At 39.6% G+C, this 22,192-nt stretch overlaps 2 protein-coding genes across 6 annotated transcripts in view; one reads left to right on the top strand and one right to left on the bottom strand.

Moving 5' to 3' along the window:
* The window catches only part of ptprea (protein tyrosine phosphatase receptor type Ea), a 58,530-nt gene extending 39,266 nt beyond the window's left edge, over positions 1–19,264 (bottom strand). For 3 of the 5 annotated variants that reach the window (XM_085170960.1, XM_085170959.1, XM_085170956.1), the window contains exon 1: positions 19,155–19,264. The gene's annotated coding sequence lies outside the window, so the exon portion shown is untranslated. Of the gene's footprint in view, positions 1–8,212; positions 8,591–8,850; positions 9,164–19,154 lie in introns of those variants that run through there. The other 2 variants (XM_085170958.1, XM_085170957.1) reach the window with 2 other exon arrangements.
* On the top strand, positions 19,249–22,192 carry clrn3 (clarin 3). The gene is made up of 3 exons (XM_085170963.1): positions 19,249–20,753; positions 21,210–21,395; positions 21,539–22,192. The coding sequence occupies exons 1-3, from the start codon at positions 20,522–20,524 to the stop codon at positions 21,820–21,822; spliced, it is 702 nt and encodes a 233-aa protein (XP_085027089.1). The 5' UTR covers positions 19,249–20,521; the 3' UTR covers positions 21,823–22,192.

Here is a 22,192-nt window from a genome sequence, read left to right on the forward strand (position 1 = left end):
TGCTACATTTATATCTAATCTGCTGCCTGCCTAGAATACCTTTCACAAAACTAGTGAAAGGTACATTCTTGATGTGGTGTGCACGTACATAATTCTATCCAAAACCTCAACACCACTGTCCCGCTTGTGGGGTAAATCTAACTCTTTTGACCACTGGTCAGGAGTACTCTCCAAGCATCACATCACTGTCATTGTATGCAGCTGACTCAGAAAACCTGCAGTCCACAAGCAGGAAGAGAAACAACAGATCATATCCTGTGTGTGAACTGTGGTCTACAGCAAAAAGTGGGTGGGGGTGTGTAAAATTAGCTGGACTGTGAGAACTAAAAAGAGTGAGGTTGAAGGAAGAGACAGAATGGCCAATCAGATGAAGGAACATAAAAGAACATGGGGAGGAAAAGCGCTAGAGACATTATTGGTTCAGCTTTGAGTGACTGTTGAGCGTAAAAACACTGACTAAACTAACACATCTCTGCCTCAGCATTGGCTCAGCTGTACAGCATATGAAGCCACGTTATAAAACCGAATAGCTCAATAAAACTGAACTTTTGAGCTATGACAGTAACATTTATTTGTGGGTGTGCCACACAGTCATAGGCCAAGAATTAGTTGTCTATACGATTACTCATGTTGTAATAAAATCGAGTTGAAAAATACCAGACGAGTGACAAAAAAAGGCTAAATTGTTCCAATACACACATGCAAAATCCTAGGGGTTTAAAATTTACAGACGTTTCATCATAATGATCCACTTACCTCAGAAGGAAAAAATAACTTGACTTTTAGCTGCTACATACTGCACAATGTTCACCGTGTATACAGGCTGCATACAAAGGCTGTATATAATAGCTTGTACATTTTTTGTAGCATCTAGTTTAGCATTACAGCCAATGTCATCATGGTTTTAGAAGTAATGAACATATTGTAAGCTTTCTTAGCAATGAGCATATATAGACTGTGCGCAAACATTTTTTCTGGCTTTTCTACAAACATGGACGTCATTTGGGTTTGCTATGCTTTTGGAGACAGACTCAACTGGCCATTCAAGTTAGCAAGTGGGTGCAAATATTCAGTTTATTACTGCAATCTGGGTGAAAAAAGCTGTCCGCTGCAGTTAAACCAATGCCACAAGAATGCTTAAACGTTTTAAAGTAAAGTTTTATATAATGTGATCGATTGTTTATATAAAAGGTTCTGCTCATAGGCACTTAAATGATTTCCTGCTTGGATACCGATTGATCTAATTGGCCTCTTCTGGATGTGGCCCATCTTTACTCTGTCTAAGCTAAAAAGATGAAAGAACAGCTGTGGAAAGCATTGTGTAATAACCTGCAAACTTAAAAGCACTCAAGTCAACTGTGGGATCACCATGCAACAGCTGGACACCCCTATATGGTCCTAACCAAAGTATGTTTTCAGACAGGAAGTAGGAGATGATGGAAAGAACATCCTGGAAATCTAAGTCAACAGGATATGGATGATTTGCAGGATAACGTTCAATGCACTCAGGAGCAATGAGTAGCCACGCCTGAAAAAAAGTTCTGAAACCTCTTTGAATCTTTTTCTTCAAAAGCATCAAATCAGCTGATCTGGTTTCGAGCAAAGCACAAGTAAATATTGCAATCTAGTCATCAGACGGAGATAACCTTGCATCCCCCACCCTACTCTCCTTCCAGGAAGGAGTGATGTAAATGTTCTATAGTGTGATCACTTGACATGCAACATGAAACGTGTAGGAGGAGATGTGCCCCAGCCTGGAGGGCTAGCAGATCAAATATGCAGGATTCATGGACCACAATGTCAATAATCCTGAAAATAAAAATAATGATAGCGTTGCATCCTGATATCCCAAACAGACTTGAGAGATTTCGGCCTAGTTCTTCAGGGTATAGCATTTACTGGTTGCCACAACTTAATTAATATCAGAAATAGGATTTCTTCTTGGATTGCAAATCACACAGATGCTCAGATTACAGATGCAAAGCCACAGCATGTTACTTTATGCTGTTTGTTTTTTTTTAATCTGTGTTGCAGTGACCTACGGGGAAACAAAGAGGTGGGAGAGGGGCTGCTGTACCCTCTTTAACAGGTAACAGGAAATTGGCCATTCAGCATATCAGCTACATTAGCTGCTCCAGTCAGCCTGCAGACTGATGGATGGCAAGTCACACTCGAGCTGCGACACCATTGATTTCCTCCTCATAAAACCCAAGACTGCTGATTCAAGATAATGCTACATTTTTAAAGGCTTTGCTGTGATATTGCTGCGATAAATTCAGAAGATTAAACTGATAAACAAGCTCAGACACACTGACCAATGAGATTTATTTCCAGTATAGTGATTTATTTGTCTGGTGCTGTTCATTATTTATTTACAGTCTATCATCAAAATGTGTACTTTCATTTCTAGTGTGCTTTCCGCTGACTTCTAAAGAGATTATTCACAAGGCTGGAACATTCCTGCTATGAAACACTGGTGTTGTTCCAGTAAACTGGAATGTTTCCTAGTAATAAACATATCGAGAGCCTTCATATTGTGTACTCCCAGTGAAGTACAGTCCCACTTAATAACATTTTTCACAGTACTTATCATGTCACAAAGTATTATGCTTCCACCGAGCTTCCACCGATTAAAAACGTCTTAATACTGTCAGTAATAAAACACAATACTTTGATTTTTACAGCACAATAAATGAGTGAACTCAGTGGTATTGGTCGTCTCCTTACTGCAGTGGTCTTGGTTTGATTCCAGGCCTGGTCAGTGCTGCATGCCGCCCTCACCCTTTAAACCATTTCCAGAAACAAAAAAGGCAGTATGTGGTGAGTGCAGACACTCTTTATACAAGCACCACAGAAGCTTGAGGTTCACTTCCTGACAGCAAGAACATGAGCTCATTTGTTTGCTGTGTTTCATGTAGAATACAGTGCAGTTCAGTGTGCGTTTCATTTTCTAGTGCATGGACTGTTTTTGTGGTCGCAGGTTTTGAGTCGAATAAAAATGCCATTTATTTGTTTAAAATAATGTAGACTGGATCGTCGTGAGCTAACTCAGGCTTCATACCGCTTTGAACGCTCTGTTCAGGCATTCTTTTTTGTTCATTGCTCTCCATAACATTACTGAGTGTGGATAGCTTCATTTGGTCACTTCAGGCACAGAGCCCCAACCTCCTGTTCAATGAGACGATGGTTCCCTTAAAGGGTAAACGGGTTATTTTGAATAATGAAAATGTGCTTTAGTGGAGTTTAACAAAAAAAAGGGGTTAAATATGGCCTTTTATTCTCGATTTTAAGTGTGGAAGGCCATTTTTATGAATACCAACGTGAAAACATATTGTGACTAGGCACAGTGTTATTACTAAGTTGCACCCAGCATCAGTCTTGGCTTTATTAAATAGGATGTTATAGGTTGCGGGCTTGTCAGACAGTCATGCTATCTGTCACAGGGATTACTGGTGTGAATCGTTGTGAAGAGCTGTAAACAAAAGGCCCCACGTGCACAGCTCTGAGAACAGAAGATAAGCAAGTGTAGGAGGGATTCTGGTTGGAGGGGGGGTTACTGATCGCTGTGCCAAGCTAGGAGCTGTGTGATGGATTTCGCACACATCTTCTCATCTATCTCTGAATCCCTTTGTGATGAACAAAAAGCAAAAGAGCCCCCTTCTGAGTGCATTCTGATGAAGAGGAGCACTATTTTACCATTCATGTCATTTGCCCTCAATGCACATTGTGTATGGGTGAGCAAACACACCCCGTGGTGCTACGGGGTACAATTAATGTTTTTCAGGCACATGGGTCTTATGCTGGAATATTTTCAGGAATGGAAGAAAACCAAGGACACATGAAGCATTTCTCAAAGCTGCTAAAATTCAAAGTGAATCTATGGATATATCTGGCAAATCCAGCAACAACATAGAGGTGCATTGTCTGTCGGTATCGGCAAGTGCAGCATCTTGGCCGTACAAAAATCTGAACAGAGTAACGCTTGCCAGATGACATAAGCTGAAAGCAAGCCCCCTCCATTTTTAGAATTAGTGACATTACACAAGCAAATAACAACAGGGATGCCATGTCAGCCTCTCTAGAGGGTCAAAAACGCACGGATTAGACTGTCATTAATACTGAATCTGGATTATAACAATCCTGAGGCAGCTCAACTGCCACAGATTACTTCTATCCCAGCAAGGGCAATGACAGACAATGGCACTTTTTGTTCTCCTAGAACTGACAGTACCGCACAGTAACAAAGAGAGACTCATTTCTAATAGGGTCAGGAGTGATTAGACAAGCGGCAGAACTGGCAGCTCATAGAGAGACCCAAGATCTCCCAAAATCCACTAGTATCAGACAAGATTTGTCAGATCGATTGATGACCTAACTACAATTAGCCTGTTAGTGCAGCTTGCCGTTGTAAAACAAGTTAAATTATCAGTCTACCCTTTGAAGATGTTTTATTACAACATGACGCTGTAGTGGAAGCAGATTTAGTATTAACACAACACATCTTTGCAGGACCACTTAGCTTTGATACAAATGGCACCCATCTGTCTAGACATCATCACATATCTTGTGATGACAGCCCACCCATTTTGGCTATTGTGATTGCAGTCATGCTTTTGATGCATTATTTATTAGCCTCCCACAAAAAAGTCTAAGAATTTTACCCTCAGTTCTAATAAACTGAACCAGAAATTTCAACGCTGAAGCTGATTACAGTGTCGTAACGCAGTTGTTTACTTTCCTACATCCTTAAAGCTCAGAAATATAAATGACACAAAGGTCGCCTTTACAAAGTATTGTGTTGTTCTGGCATAAACGGCACCCATTTTCCTTTCTTATGGCTTCAAAGAGACATGTAGGAAGACGGAACTGGGAACAGGATAATCTCTAGCATTAAAACAAATCTAATGAGACTTCAGAAACTCTTGTTCTAATATCTGGGACTTAGCATTCTTTCATTCAAACTAAAAGGCGTTGTTTCAGTGGAAGACACAAGATAGAAGGAAACAAAGTGGAGATACAAAGGGTATCAGAGGGAGTTGGTACAAAAAAGGCATGAAAATCTAAAGCCTGAGGAGGTAAAGAGGGGGAAGTGAGACAATCTCAGAAACAGACAGAGAGAGACAAAAAGAAGGAAAGAAAGAGGGAATACAGATCAGTCAGTGTGACCTGTCCTTGCCCCACAAAAACAAATGACATCAGGGTGGCTGCCAATCAGCTGATGTGACTCAGAGAGGCTGTCAGAATTCACTCCAGCTTTATTTTCCTGTTCCTGACACTTCCCTGTAACTTTTATAAAAAGGAGACAAATGGGTAACTGTAATCACACCACACATTATTGTAAACTGAACTCAGCTAACAGTGTTTTAATTGCTGAATTTTTTAAAAAATCTGCCTTCTGAAAGAATCTAATTGTTTCACTACAATAAAAACCCACAGCCTTTTTATTCTTTGTGCAAAAATATAGCTTATGTAAACCAATCCGACAACCATTTCACTCCACTTCATGCGCAGACACATTAACAGCGAGGGAAAAAATGCAATTACTCGGGTTAATGTGGCTTGCTTTAATTAGACGCATCTTTGGTGACAATGCAAAAACCATCACAAATGGCAGCGCAACAGGAATTCTCAATGACTGCCATTTAGAAGCCGACAATCTCACCGTCCTCTTATTGAGTGGAATCACTGTTTGACTTTAGAGCAAACCAGAGATGAGAGGCCGGCTTTTGTTTTCTCTTGTAAGGAATCAAGGACACAGCATTTCTAACATTTTGTGCAAATCATCGCAGAAGCTTGAAAAGTGACAATTATTCAGGCAAGGCTTAGCAAAACGATCCATTTTTGTTGCATTCTGAACTTTTAGCAATTTAATCGTAAATATCAGGTCTGTATATTTGTGTTATTATTTTGTAGCTCGACTTTGAGTTTATCTGAAAGTTCAAAATTTGATTGTGTATAAATGAGATGTGAACAAAACCCTTTGTTTAAATTGGAAAGGGAAATCCTCTCAGTGCTACACACTGGGGAATGCAGATATAGAAAAAAAAATAATTTCTTGTGAGAACCCAGAGGTTGAAAATAAAACATGCCCCTGCTAATCAAGTTCGCTTCTGCTCCAGAACAACAATTTGAACACGTTTTAATAGTCAGTTTCTATAGAAACGGATCAATGCTGATTTCAATGATAAAATGCAGTTGAAGCCCGTAAGAGAAAGTTTTACTATTACAATATCTTTCACCAGAAATAAAATACAAATTAATCAATTCTGTAATCCACTGCGCCTGAATTAACATTTCAATAAATACAGTAGGGGGCATCATTTCCTTGAATGAAAAAGGGTTTTTTGTTTTTTTTAAAGCAAACGCCTGAATCAGCAACTTTAATCAACTTCTAATGATATGCAGTGTGTTTGAGAGTGAGATAGACGATGTGCTACAGATATCTCATCTATACTTGACAAACTGGGTGTGCAAGAAATTGAAGAAAGTCTAGTGATAAGGGCCCACATTAGAATATATTTACTGCATATTAATGGGTAAAACCCATGTAGAGTTGGCAGAATGTAACATGTAAATCCAGACAGCAAAACTGTGTGTAATTATGACATATTTAGTCTCCTTAAACAATGTAATTTGGAAGTGTGAGTGACAATTAATTTCCCCTTTGCTTGGCTTTCCCCCCACCATTGATGCATTAATGGTTTAGACTCTAAACCATTCATTTGAAAATGGCCTATGCTGGTCGCTCTAAACTTTAGAGAGACCAGCATATGCCATTTTCAAATACGCACTGCAGCCCTGAACTATTCTAGATGTCACCCAACAGAGGGGTTGAGGTGTGAAGATGTGAGAAAGCAAATGTCACGTGAGGTTTGATTGGACATCAAATGGTCTTCAATCTGCAAGCTCCCCAGCACCAGAGTGCGTGTAAGCCGACTGAACACAATAATTCATTATCAGTTGAATTACCAGTGAGAAAGCAATGTTGTGTGCGCAGTTTCCTGCACATCATCTTGCCAGAACTATCACCTAAACCAAAACTGAAAGTTCACGTGTGAAAAAGAGGTTGTTCGATTTCTTATTTTCATTTCTCAGCAATCAAACTACTGTAAAGTCAAATTTAGAACAGGGAAAGTTGCAACTCTATTTGTGCTTTTTGTGCAATAAAGATGTCAAAATTGGTTCCTTATAAAAATGCTTATGGGGCATATGTAGATTTGCCAAGTGCTAACTAACTGTATACATAATCCCCCCCAAAAAAAAACACAGAAATGAATTCAGGATCAAAATGTAAAAAGGCTGGCATCCCCATGACGTCTCTGGGGGAGGGAACCCGGAAACAGAAACCCCCCGTTGCCATCACCCCAGCAGGATCTAAAGGAAACCTAATTGGACATATGCAAATGAAAGATGTGTTAAAAATTCCTCTTTATCAATGGGGGATGCATTTTGGCACCAGTTACCATAGCTCCCTAAATTTCATCTTCCCCAGCTTGGGCTTGTTGTATGATGTCAAATGTGCATCCACCCCCTATTTTCTTTCTCTCTGCGTCTTCATTTCCCTTCACAGCGTACACCCAACCCCCTTCCGTATTTTGACAAGAATCAATTACAGACACAGGAATGCAGGATGAAATGTGTGGCCTGGAGCATGTAGGATTTTATATCAGACCCCACACCGGTATGGTAGTAACGACAAGGGTGGGGAAACTATAAAAACAACCCTCTGCTTCACCTTGATTACCACGCTAACGTTTCCAGTAGCTTGATATTTCCGGTAGCCAGAAGTATCAAGCTACTGGAAGTGCATGAAAAACAACCAAGCAGATATGTAGGAGTTTTGGCTTTTTTACAGGACTAAAGTGCACAAGCGCCGAAGGACCAAACACCTGCTGGCGCAGCTACACATGAGAAACAGCGTGCCACTCAAGCTGAACATGATGAAAATGGACTCCAACTAGTCTGCACTAATGAGTTTTTGCAACGAAGCTGAAGGCATCTCTATGGCTAACTAAGCGGCTAACTAGTCCCCTGCTGTGGCCCAGCTGCTGGATGCGATAGTACAGCGATGAACTGGCAGAAGTACAGAGCTCTTTTTATTTATTTCCTCTTGTAATTTAGCCAAGTTGGACAGACATCACTGATGGCTCAGAGCCCATGTGTCAGATTTGGTTCAAAATGCTGCTCAGCACACAACAGACTCAACATTTACCTCGTATCAGATTCGGCCCAGCAAATAAACACCGCAGCAATGCAAAAAAGGTTAGCATTCCTTTGATGGCATGCTGTGCTTCAAAGAAAAACCAGCAGTCCTAGCCTCTCTTGTCTTCCTCCTCATCTTACAGTAGGCAGTCATAAAACTGCAAATGAGGGGGTTTCTCAGTATGTTCAGAGAGCAAGGCGTTTTCCCTCTCAAGGGAAGACAGATCTGATGATCAAATCCTTTCCTGTCTCCTCGTTGAGCCCCTCTCTCTAGAACGGAGCGCATTTCCCTCTCTAATGCCAGCCATGTGTCACCCACTACTGCCAAACTGTTTTGATAAAAAGCCTAACTGCTGAATGTAGAAAACAAGGAAACAAATTTTAGATAAAATCCATATGTTCAACATCTAAAACAATAGAGTGGTATAACAATGATGAAAAGCAAACAAACACCCTTTTCCACTTCTTTTAATGCATTTTAAGCAACAAACATCCCCAGGGAAAATAATATAAACTGTGAATAGCACAACACAGAAGCATAAATGAGGTCGTGTTTTCAAGTAGGACGAATGACATTTGCAGCCGAATAACAAATTTGTTATTTTGCAAAAATAGGCCATATAGCGTAGCAGCATTAAAAATACATACCCCCATTGTGTATATTTGTCTTTTGCTTAGTCTCCAGATGCAGAGAGAATGAACGTGGGGAGGAAGAAGTTTCGAACAATCCTCAGTTCACCAGCGGTAAAATAGACGTTTGTGTGAAGAGCCACCCACTGACTGGGCTTGGCCCACAAAGAGACTCACTGTGAAAATCGGCCCTGAGACACATCATTATTATGATCACCCTGATCTCTAACCTCATTTTACTCCTTGCCACGATTCTCCATGAGAGAAACCACTCTGCTTTTTGATGACTGACTGTGATCCCTGCTCCCTGTTAACTGCCACACAACTGTCTAGCTCTATGAGACATTATGAAACAGGCAGGCCACGAAAGCAAGCCGCCAAATACAGGAGGAAGCAGTCTGCTAGCATGCATTGCTCACTTATTATCACCATGTGTTGCAATCACTGTATTTCCAGGGCTTGTAGTGCATCAGTGAGTGAGGTTGTTATCAGCTCTAGAGCAAATGAAAAGCATTTCCTTTACATCCAAGTTGTTGGCTCTGGAATACGATATGCATTTTTTTGAAAATGACGAAATGTCATTAGAGGGGGATGCCTTAGTTTTACTTTCCACACAACAGATTTTTTCAGAATAAAAGCATGCTTTTCCTAGCCAACAGAATGTATTTAAACTAATGACATATGAAAAAAAAACTACACCAACATAGTGTTGTTTTGTTTTTTATTCTCACAAAAAAAAACATCTTTTTGAGTAAAGGTGCAGACAGAGCTGAAATAACTATCTAATCTAACAATCAAGACACTGAATCAGCAACCATTTTAGCGATCAGTTAACAAACTGAATCATATTTTAAGCAAAAAGGTCAAACATTTGCTCTTTCTAGCTTCTCCTCTTTGAGGCTTTGCTGATCCTCTTTCCATTTTTCTGTTTTATATCAATAAACATCAGAGGCTTGATCTAAAAGACAAAGTCACATTGTAATTTGTATTTTGTGTACCAACATTCTGAAGCCCTGAGTTTAGCTATTTGACTGTTGCCCGCCACATTTGGATGCAAACATTTGACTGACTGTAGCGCTTGGTAGCTGAATTGTTAGCAAGATTCATTCTTTACTTAGTATAATATTAAATCTTTATTCTGGTGTGTGGCTACCAGACAATGTCATTCTGAAACACATCACATTGCCTGGCCAACTGGTAGCAACTTGTAAAGGTAGCCACATACCCTGAATCATATTCTTCTTTCTATTTTATTGTAACTTTTAATTGTAAGTTACAAAATAAACATCATCATGTATGAAAAAGACTTTTTATTGAGCATATAAATGTATAAAGAAGGTGTTTACTGAAGTTATCATTTGTGAGATATAGCTACTTTTTGTAAAGTTTAAGATAACCCAATGTTTATTTTAGGTACCCAGCATTTAAAAACCGCAGATATTTAGCTTAAACACAACAGTTAACCTGCTGATTGACAAAATAATGAGTAGAAGTCAAAATAACCAGTTACAGTTTTATAATATCACGAATAAACATTTTTAAATTCGATTCTTAACTTTTACAGCGATGCAATTTGTGGTTCTGTGGCTTGTCTCCGCTTTTGTATCTCACTTGGCATCGAAGCTGACAGTAATTATGAAAAACAAATGTCCTTTCATTGTAAGCAAATGGTGTAGATGTGGCTTTGTCTGTGACTGAGCACAAAAAAGCTTTGGCAGCGTTTGGGGGAGTGTTATTGTTGACAGTGTGCTTTCCCAGTGGGAAAACATACTGCATGACCAAATGTTGCAATGATCAGACACAGACAGTACGGCACAGTTTTGCTCATTAGCATAAAAATCTTTCTGGATACAAATCAAGACAATAGACATGGAATTGTGAGCTGCAAGTCATTCAAAACACTCTAAAGTCTAAATATTTCAGCAGTTATAGATTAGATTTCCATAGCTGAAGGTCAGTGGGACAAAGTCATGTCATGGCACGTATTTTCTTACATAGATGAATCAATGCAAATACCCCCTAGAGCACGGTGCCTTCTATACTCTCACGTCTAAATTATTATTGATGCCTTTGCAAACTGGTGATTTATTTTCTAATGGAAAACATCTCATGTGATAACACCTCAAACAGCTATAAGCACATTTTTGAGGAGCAGACCAGTGATTATATTACCCTGTAGAATTGCTACAGAAGGCCTGGAGTGAAAATATAGCACATGCTTCATGCTTATCAGCACACGTTACATGTTGGCTAACCCCTGACTGTTGTTTCACTGCAGCATCGAACTGCTAAAACTCATTTCGACACAATCATCATAGTCAAATAAAGAAGAAGCCTCGACACTATCCAGCCTCCCAAAGTCAAAAGTTAAAAGGTGCTTTTAATGAATGAGATCCAGCCTTGTTCTACACTCCACATCTTTTCAGCTCGACGCAAAAACTGACAACCCAGATATTGAATTAATGCTCGTCTCTGTCACCGGAGGCCTTCGTGATGATCAGCACATTTGCAATTTTTACAAGTCTCAGCATACCAATGTTAAAAAGAAACCCAGGAAAGGCTGTGACTCTGAAGGAATAAAATAACAGTGTGACTCTGATTTTTTTTTTCTTCACATAGTCAGCTAATAAAAAATTACTTGTGTGTTAAAATAGTTGTTCTGTAGTTGTTGTGAAGCGATCAAAGAAAATAAGCCATCCTTTTAAATAATCCCATTGTATTTGGGTGAAATTGTTTGCTGGTGCTATTCCAGTGCCATCAAACTGCATCATATTTCTGAAAACACACAATGAAAATATTGAAGGACTGACATAATGATCACAAACAACTCCCTGTGCAGCAGCCTTGAAAGAATGAATAGGAAATGAGCTTCTTTAGTAAGCATCCATTATTCATTAAGCACTGTATTCCTCCATGTCGACACCCTCTGTAGTGACACAGCCAAACCATTATTTCCTTATTCTCACCATCACTCACTCTTTCTCTCGCACCAGTTACACCCAGCTTTCATGTTATCGCCATACGATCAGCTCCCAAATGCTTTACACCAGATAAACTCTACAACACGCAACAACTAGTAAACTAACTGCACTTGATGTTAGCTGAAAGAGTAGAGCCCGGCATTAATGTTTTAGTAAAGACAAGAGCCACTGCAGCTGAGCAGTTTATGGCGATGCAAAAGAAAGGCTATTGCATATGCTGACATATTGCAGAGAATAAACCTACCTGACATTACACAAGACTGATAACATAAGTCACAAGATCGTGTGAGCCCTTTGTAAATTGTGCTGCAGAAGAGATGAGATAAGTTAATCATGCTTTCTATATGCGCTATCATCACATGCGATGCAGCCACTTTTAGACTCAATTAAAAGCCACTTAAAATGCATCTAAGCAAGAATATGGAAGTTCAGTACAGGTTGAAATTTTAAAAAGAAGGTAATTCCAGATACTATTTAGAAACATCACTAATCTCCACACACGCACAGGGGGAAGGTTCAGTTTTGCGTTATTCTTTTTCTTTTTTTTAAACTCTGGAGACATTGCACATTATCATAAACATCGAGCTATAATGGATTGTGTAGGTGTAACAACTGTGGACCCAAGATGACTGCATCTTGAATCACGCTAAGAATAAACAAACGAGCCTGGAAACATATCCTCAAAAGCCGAGTCTTTTTTCTTCTTAGCTGCCAATATGAACCCAGCCTCTACGCTGCCCTTTGTTTTCCATCGAAAATCTAATATTTGTTTTTCCAAGTCATCCATTCGGATAAAGTAAAAATGGACTGAACATGTTTCAAGCCAAGAGCGGTATATGTTTGCTTTCCCTTCAGCTAAGTCACGCCACAGTGTGCAGGGAGTTAATCTCTTCAGGGCTCCACCCTACCTGCACTGAGCAGGTCACCGATTTAGGTTGCCATTTTTCAGCTAAAAATGCTTAATTTTTATGTTAGAATCATATCTTAAGAAACTGGCCAGCTGAGCCTTGTGATTATTAAAAAATACATTTTGTCCATCTGCTGCACTTCCTGCAAAACACAAGCCAGCACCAGCATAAAGACACTTAAAAGGTTACAGAAATATGTGTATACCATTGTCCAAAATGCAGCGTTGTGGTCTACTTTTTAAAGCTCTTATGTATCAACTTCCATAAACACAACTAAAAAACTATGTGTTGCCTGTAGTAGGTAACACCCGCATTACTACTTGTGGAGTGACATAATTCTGTATGTCCCTGGGCTATATTCTCTTATTCAAACCAGGTGGGCCAAACCTAGTGGTCTGTATCCTAAAATGAATAGTAAGGATCATGCGATGGTTACATAATAATTGTTTTTGCATAAACTCAGTTTTAGTTTCTCCTGAGGTTCTGTCTTTGAGGTAAAAAGCTTCCTTACTGATGCTTACAATCCAGGGTCATGCTCAGGATGTGACCTGTGATACACCATCACAAGTAGACATTATTTCATACTAACTGCTAAGATGTGTTTCCTGTCCTAGAATTTTTCCACTGCTGTTTCTAAGAGCACAAAGCCATCACAAACCCCTGTTAAATTTGCAGGCTAAACAGTTTTGCTTGAAAATGACTCACATGATTAATCAGTTATCATTATCATCATGCCAGGGAATAATCATTGTAGGTACACATAATTGAGGTGCATAAATGAGACAGAAAGCAGCTCTTTTAGTGATTTTGCTTTTTTCAAGGGGAGGGACTAAATAATATAATTTTAAAGTCTCCTCTTTTGTGTCTCATGTGTTCAGCTCCACTGTTTTTTCACAGGGCCAACTTACAATGCCTCCTTTGAACAGAGGTGAGTGAGCTCCGAAGCATCTGAAAGGAGGCAACTTTGATCTCTATCCAGCTGTTTCAATACTTCAACTATCCAGCTGACTCTTTAACACAGCTGACAGTAAACAAAAGCAAATTTTCCCAACTTCAATTTGGCCTTACAGGGACGCTAAAATACTTAGATTCTTATCTATCCCACTGAAGCATCTGATCAGCCACAAAATCCATTCTTGAGCATGGCAACAACATCCAAGTCGTAGTCATAAAGAACTATCTTCAGCCACAAAAACAACAAGGAGTCATGCAGCAAGAAGAGACACAAGCGACTTAGAGCAACTTAACACTATATGAACAAAAGTATTGGGTTAATCTTTGAATTCAAGTGTTTTCTGTCTAATTGCCGCATGTGTATAAAATCAAGACCCTAAGCATGCAGTCTGCCTATGCAAACAATTGTGAAAGAACGTGTCATTTTAAAGAATTCAAAGAATTTGAGTGTGGTACTGTAACAGGATGCCGTCGATGCAACAAGTCAGCCATAAAGTGCCAGACCATATAATGTTACAGAGCGGTTTTGCTGAGTGCTGAGGCACATTGTACGTAAAACGCTCCAACACTCTGCTAACTCAATAACTGAGCTCCAAACCTCGTCTGGTATTAACATCAGGAGAACAACTGTGTGCTGGGAGCTTCATGGCATGTGTTTACATGGTATATATGGACTTTGTTAATTCTGCACTGAGGGCAGTTCAGTGATTACAGCAGCACAAGGGTCAGGAAGAAAAAAAAATCAATTAGAGATATATTAAAAATACAAAAATAGAAAGAATAATTAAGCAGACTAGTGTACCATACTATGTACAAATGGTTACTATATAAGACAAAATACACTAAAAATATCTTCTTTTTACTTGCACATAAGGTGCAGTGGAAGTAGTAATGGATACAAATGTATTTTTTAGCTTCTATTTATCCTATGTGGGTGTTGCACAGTCTGACTGCTGTTGGGATGAAGGACCTACGAAAGCACTCTGTCCTACAAAGTGGCTATAGCAGTCTACAAGTGAAGGAGCTGCTCAGGGCCTCGTCTCATGCAGTCTCATGCATGGCGTGAAGGGTGTTGTCTGTAATGGACATCAGCTTGGCTAACATCCTCCTCTCACCCACATCCTCTATATAGTCTAGAAGGAATAGCCAGGACAGAACTTGCCCTATTTACAAGGCTATTTTCCTGTCCTTCTCTATGCTATCAGCTCCCCAACAGACAACAAGGTTGCAGAAGCCGTCATTGTGTCGTAACAGGTCCTCAATAATGTCCAGAGAACCCAAAAGACCTCAGGCTGCCCAGCAGATGGAGACGACATGCGGCCATGCCATGACAGACTAGGTCCTGGAGATATGATACATAATGTGTAGTGTACTGGGCATTGCTGTGTGATACCCAGTACTTTTGCTCATATAGTGTATGATTACAGAGAAAAGACAACAATAGCAAAACAAGATTTCTTTAGTAGAAATCCATTGCCAGGGAAAGTAGTACACACAAAAATTGAAAAACAAAAACAAAAAGCAGACCAATCAGGAAGTGGACGTGGCTGTCTGCATCACTGTTTACAAAAAGTCTGCGTTTCAGTCAGACAAAAACAATCTTTAACTTTTCAGACTAAACGTAGGCCAGCAGCATTTCTGACAAGTCGCTCTTTTGTAAGGATGCCTAAAACACAGTAGTGGTGTGTATACGGGGCCAAAATGTACTGAAAGTACACACTTTAAAAACAAGAGTATGTTAGCAAGGATGTACCCTGAACTACATGCCAAGTTAGGCTATTACAAAAAAAAGGAGTGGCAACCTTGAATGTTAACATGATTAAATGTTTTTCACTTATTTAAAAAAAAAAAAGATGTTGAGTTTCTTCGTTTCCTTGCAGCTGTGCTGGTCTGGGGTGTAACAGATCAGATGGTGAGGACTGTTGTGATTCAGAAAGATACAAGTGCAGGTACCAGTTTGTTCAGCTGTAGTCTGCCCTTGCGGCAGCCACATGTTTAATCCATGTAACAAGGCCTCCTTCCATGGAAAACCCTTTGTGTGTCATTTAAGTCCCACCTCACTGTGAGGTTACAGGCCTGTCTGTATCCTACCAAAACCCTACAGCAGGAAGCAAAACACCACTAACATGCCGTTTCTGCTTTTTTAGTTTGACTGTTATGTCAGTGCTTTCAGTTACAGTTTGCTTTAACTGTCTATTTAGCTCACATCTGAAAACAGAAGATCTATACAGTTAATCCTCCCCATTACTTTTCATTTATGTATTTGGAGGTAAAATGGAATAGCGGGGTTAAAAGCAAGGGTTCATTTTCCATCTTCTCTCACTGCATGACTAAAGATATGTTTTCTCATTATTTAGTGTTTTCAGGATGAAGCCAGCATCTAGAAGGAAGACTGCAGGGTTTGAATTCTGCAACATTCGCCGCAAGCACAAACAAGCCTACGATTGCAACATGCTGCAGCTTAATGGGCTTCAGCAAACTTCCACCAAGGAAAACAGAAAAAATAGCAGGTTGGATACAAATACTATCTGCATCAAAAGGAAAATCTTACTGTGACAATTCCCATGCCTAATTCATTAGCCCTTTTTCAAGGCTATGATCATTTCCGCTGACAAGTTCTGGGTCAGACCAGACTCATCCCTAAATGTTTCAACTTTATACCAATTAGTTCCTTCTCCGCCTATTTGAAAAGAGCGTGAAAAAACATGTGCTTGAAAAAAAAAAAACCTTCAAGCAGAGTGCAGTTAATGTATTTGCAGTCTAGGAGAGAGCACAACATGATGTGTTCTCTTGCGTAGCAGCTCAAAGTTAAGCATTTCCAGAACTTAAGAGAGAAGTGGCAGATAGTTGAATTGGCAATTTAAGGTTTATATCCAGCAAGCTGTTAGAAACTCCAGGTATGGACATCACACTCGTACCCACCTCACTTTGGATTTCATTAATCATCACATCTGTTCATTTCGCACAGCACACCCACACTAAAAGGCACTTACATGCACCACATTTCAACATACCATGTTTTCAGTTCTATCTATAGCAGAGCAGAACTAGAAAAGAACATCTTGGCGGTGATAAAAAAAAAAACACAAATTAAATGTAAGCTGGCAATAACTGCTGCAGCTAGTAACTGTTGAGTAGTTACGAGACCAAGGCGCTATTACAAACAACATATACGCGCTCTCACACTTATTTCTCGAGATATAACAACGATACCACGGACAGGGCCTTTTGATTATGCCAGAGATTAACTTACATCCGGTATCATTCAACAGAGCAAGTACAAATTACCCTCAACGAATAGCGTTTCGCTCGAGTCAAATATGAATAGCAAGAAGATGAAAGCCAAATCAATCTGCCAGCAGCACTCAGCACTCAAATGTTATTTCTTCCCGCGGCCTTACACAGACTCATTTGTCTTGGCGAGCACAAACTATTTGTTTATTTCATTGCATCCTCATTAGCTTCTGCCAGAGCAGTGTCAGAATCTTCCTTGGGTCTATGCTGTATAATTTAAATGAAATTCAGACACAGACTGTCTACACAAGAGACAAAAGAGAAGATAAATGAGCATTAAGGAGTACATGTTGCATGGCAGCTGCATTAATATTAAACTAAACGCTTCAGCAGAATGATGCAAGGTGTGTTACGAAATAAAAAGATGAAGAAATACAGACACATTACATTTTATTTTTCACATTTAACAGAGACTCTTTATGCGTTTTCCTATTTCTGTCATACATATAGAAGATATTCATATTAAAAAGCTGTCGGTATGTGCAGTTAATCACGAAGAATAAAAAGCCTCGGCCTCAGACTGCTCTAGACAATCTGTTTCTGTCATCCCAGTCACAAAGCTCCTGCTGGGAGCAGAAGTCCTGGCCACTAACAGTTTAAACTTTCTGTTTGCAAAGGGCGACCAATCAGGAAAAAAAGCTGGCTTAAAAGGAAGAAGATGAAAGTTAAAAATGGCTTGCTTCAGACAGCGTATGACCTAAAGGTTTGCACCAAGGCCTTATATAAAGTGAATACAGAGTAATCCCACAGAGTGCAAGAATCGAGCATAATACCTTCTCTCTAAGAATTTTTCTCTGGTTTCTAGAGAACATGTAATTGATTTGTCTTTCATAGTCTAGTAGCAAGAAAATCTTGGTAGGTCCTCAAAGAACTAACCTTTGCTTGACAGAGTAATCAGGTTTGTCTGGCAAGGTCCTTAAGCTCCTTTATGTTGTAATGAACCAGATATTACAGGCATTTCTTATTTTCGAAACTAATCCAAGTTCATTCTGGAGGCGGCTCTACTCAGGCTGTAGAACCTGGCTGTGTCAGGATGACTAACAGACTTAATACAAGTAACAGCACCTCTATAAACTTGGCTAATGTTATGGCCCAAAATAGTGTGTAGTGACAGTACAGTGGCAGCTTGGTCCACTGTAGGCCAAGCAAGAAATGAAAAATGTGACATGAAAAGCATGTAGAATTAATTTCAGTGCAAGACTACAAATCTGTTTCTGCGTGGTGTTTAAACTGAAGTCCATTCATCAGTACAGGATGTCAAAGTGGCCGCTCCTGTTGAAGGTCAGCGGAGCACAAACCCAATTGTGTCTTGGTTCATTTAATTTTTAATTCCCATGGTCTGATAAGAAACAAATGCCAAATACAGCACAGCATCTTCCCCCTTGCATTGAACTGGCAAACTGCCACAAGCAATCTGCTCCAGGGATGCTGATTTCTTGCTGGCCCTGACCTCTAACCTCCCAGGGGAGAGTTCTTCCCTTTGGGGATTAATGTCATTTCTGGTGATTATTACATTAAAACCAATGTTCAAATGCTTCGGAGCCAACAGAGCATTCAGCAAACAAATAACATTAAACTTGAGTCAAATTTTAACCTGACTCAAAAATCTGGTTCCTCCTATGATTGCAAGTCTAAGGAGACCATTCATGATATCTGAAGTAGTAATGCAGCCGTGGTCACCGACATGTTGAAACTGGCACAACTGCAGCCCACGTAAGAGTCAGCTAGCAAGTATGAAGACAAGAATGATCATTTTTATTGTTATGGTTTCTAAATAAAAACATGACGGTTAAACAAGGTAGAAGGGGGACAAAAAACACCAAGACAGGGGATCGGGATAAAACTCCAAACGCTTGATCCATTAACCCATATTCACTGACGCACCGGGTTGACAGAAGTCGCTGCAGGTTGTCAAAAGGAGAGCTCAGAGCATTTAAGCACACGATAAACATGGTGACTTCTACAAGGAATTCACTCACTGCAACGGTAAAGCTGAATGCGCACCTGAAATGGACGCTAAATGTGAAAATTCCACGCGCTGCTGTGCGTAACGGACAGGTAACACGGCGTTTGACGTGACTGGGAAAATGACTGAAAATTTGGACGTTTCCCTCACCTCCTCGATATACAAGTGTCCTGGTGCAAAAAAGACGATGCAATGCCATAAAGGAATCTTATCACTCACCTTAGATGGCTTTAATATTCAGTCCTGAGCGCAGATTGTCTTGGAAAAGCCGAGGCGACGCTTCAGTGTTGCCGCCTGTCACCGGGAGGGAGGAGTTTGTGTTTACTCCAATATAACAGAACCGGCTGTCAGCAACCGCACGGATCCTCTGTTTTTGGCGAAGAGAGGGAGCCGCAGTCTGGCCACAAACTTTATTACAACGTGTGTGTAGGACTTCTGCATTACAGATTCACTTTTTTTGTTTGTTTGTTACAAAGTCGTGTGGTTCCTTCTGAAGGTGTGTTTTAACTTAATAGGATTACATTTTACAGTTAATACTAGAGATGAAACGAGGGGGATTTGTGATTTAAATAAAGTGAATGAATTATGTATCATTTTTTTTGAACTGCAACAATGGGTGATAGACCGACACAAGAGTCTTTTGTTAATATGAGCAAATACACGTTCAAAGAATTGAATGCGTCATGGTTTAGGGGAATGGAAAAAATGATTCTCTCGATCATTGTAGCTGCTTATCTGTCCTTATCAGGAGGCATGTATCCCTGAGGTTTATAGCTCCAGTCATACTGGAAAAGCAGAACACTCTTCCTGTCTATTCTCAGAAACCAGCAAACAGCAAAAAACTGTGAAATGTGATCCACAGTGAAACACGCTAATCTGATTTCTCTTTAATTTTGACATTTTTTATAGTGTAAATGTGATTTATAATCTGTGACACTCCCGTGATAGCTTTAGTGCTTTATTGATGACGCATGCGTGTAATTAAGTGACAGCCCTCTTCCAGTAATTTTCTTTCTCATGCAAGATAAATAATTCATCTGCAATAAGTTTTATTGCCCTGCAATATCAAGGAAAGGACTTTGAAACCAAAGGCTGCAAACGTTTTTTTAATAAGTCCAGCAGAAGGTGTGTGAAGTTCCTGAATTACAGGATCAAGAATCTTTGAAAGATTTGACATATTTCTTTTACATGTTTTGAAGTTGTTGGGTTTTGTTTGGCTCAGATCTTCAGATTCATCATCTGCACTTTACAATAATTTATTTCAAAAACAAATAAACTGTATATTTCTTCTTTTCTTTTTTTTTTACATGACAATGGCATGGCACCGGTATTATTGTTGGTGAAACAGGTGTCTCTACTATGACAACCAGCTCCATGTTTCCCTTCAAACCAAAGGTCGCAGCCATAAACATGACATTTTATGACCAGCTATCTATATTCCCCTCCAACAAGGAAGGTAAATGAGAATTACTTAGACAATATTTAGAGGCTCAGAGGACCTTGATCTCATTCTGAGGCTTCACCAGAGCTTTAGAGAAGAAACTCTGGGATTCATGTTTAACTAGTGTAACTGGAATACAGTGATAATGCCTTCCACAAAGAAGACTCTGCATTTCATATCCAGTGCTTTGGCTACATCTATATCTGTTGGGATTATTGGATATGGCATGTCAACAAAGTGGGTTATAACAACCATGGAGTGCGCAGAAAAGAATTATGGTGTGTACAATGGATCTGCTGAGATCACCTTGACCCTTTTTGATGGAATATTAAAGAGATCCTCCTGCCCCCTGTTTGGAGCTACAGATACATTTCAAGGTAATTTTCAAAAGCCCCGTTCAACCAACTAGAAACAGACTCAAACAACGAAGTTCTCTCATATATCTCCACAATGTTGGCTGTTTTTATTTTAGTTTAATAAATTTCAGTCGCTGACACATCCTACCTTCAAGCAATGGGGAAAATTTAATTTAATTTGATTAATTTTGACCACCAGCTTCTGGTCTTACTCTAGAATCTGTGTCGCTCTTAGTGTGCATAATGAAAAGAACACACTGTCAACAGTTTTTCCTTCTGACACAAGCTGTTATGATTAGAAGTCCCAGACAGATATCTCAAAATAAAGACAAATACTATCAAAACTTCCATTGTGAAGGAGAATTAGATCCTATGAAACTGCTCGGGCAGTTTTACCAGCCTCTTGTACTCAATAAACATGGAAGTTCAGTACAGCATTAAATGTAGGACCATAATGACCTGTGTTTCTGTGTTTAGTGATTCCTGCATTGGCAGGAAGAGAAGTTGTTCCAGTAGTCCTACAGGGTCTGGTTTTGTGCCTTCTTGCCCTCTGTCTGCTGTTTTCGGCATGCAGCATCCTCATCTCTCTCTACAACAGTGTCAGCAATCCTTATGAAACCTACATGGGGCCTGTTGGAGTCTACATCTGCAGCTCTCTCAGTGGTAAGTGACTGATATGTTATAGCAGTAAGCATGTTGCAGTTGCACAAGCGGAAGTGCTGGGGTGTTTCCATGAAAAAATAAGGTGTGATTTTTGTTCTATTCTTTTGTTTGTGATATTTCTAATGCTACTTATTCTCCTGCAGCATGCTTGTCTGTGATAGTCCTCATCCTGTTTGTGGTGAACATCAGTGCGACCAATATGGCAGAAACCTTTGTAGAAAAGTTTACTGAGGGTGTTCAAGCTTCAGTAGCCCTGAAGGGAAAGGTTTCAGTGATGCAGGTAGGATATTACCTGGTCATCCCTTACACAGTGCTCTCTCTCATTGCCATCGCCTTGATCTACACATATGAACATGCAGCCTACACACGCAAAAAAGAGCAGCAGAAGCCTACAGAGGATGCACCCATGGACTTAACAATGTATTAGTGCAACAGAGACCATGGAGTTTTCAATAGCACTGATATATTAAAGACTTTCTCAAGAAACCTACTGTAATGAAAGATGTGTGGTTATACACAATAAGGTCTGGATACACGGTAAAGCCTTGTTCATTGTATGATAGATTTATAATATTTAGTCTTGCTATATCAGGAATAGTCTGGTCGGATCAAGTACCTTACACTTAAATGTCATGTTTTCCTGTTATCTCGTTATGAGCAACAATTATGTAATTTCGGCATTTTGATCAAATTTGATATCAAGGTATGACAGTGCAAAGTGTTTGCTGATACAGTAAAAATATTACCATGTAAATTTCTTTTCATTCATATGTTTTTGACACGAAATTCCATTCTTA

Source organism: Neolamprologus multifasciatus, chromosome 8 (assembly GCF_963576455.1).
Source record: "Neolamprologus multifasciatus chromosome 8, fNeoMul1.2, whole genome shotgun sequence".
NCBI lineage: Eukaryota > Metazoa > Chordata > Actinopteri > Cichliformes > Cichlidae > Neolamprologus > Neolamprologus multifasciatus.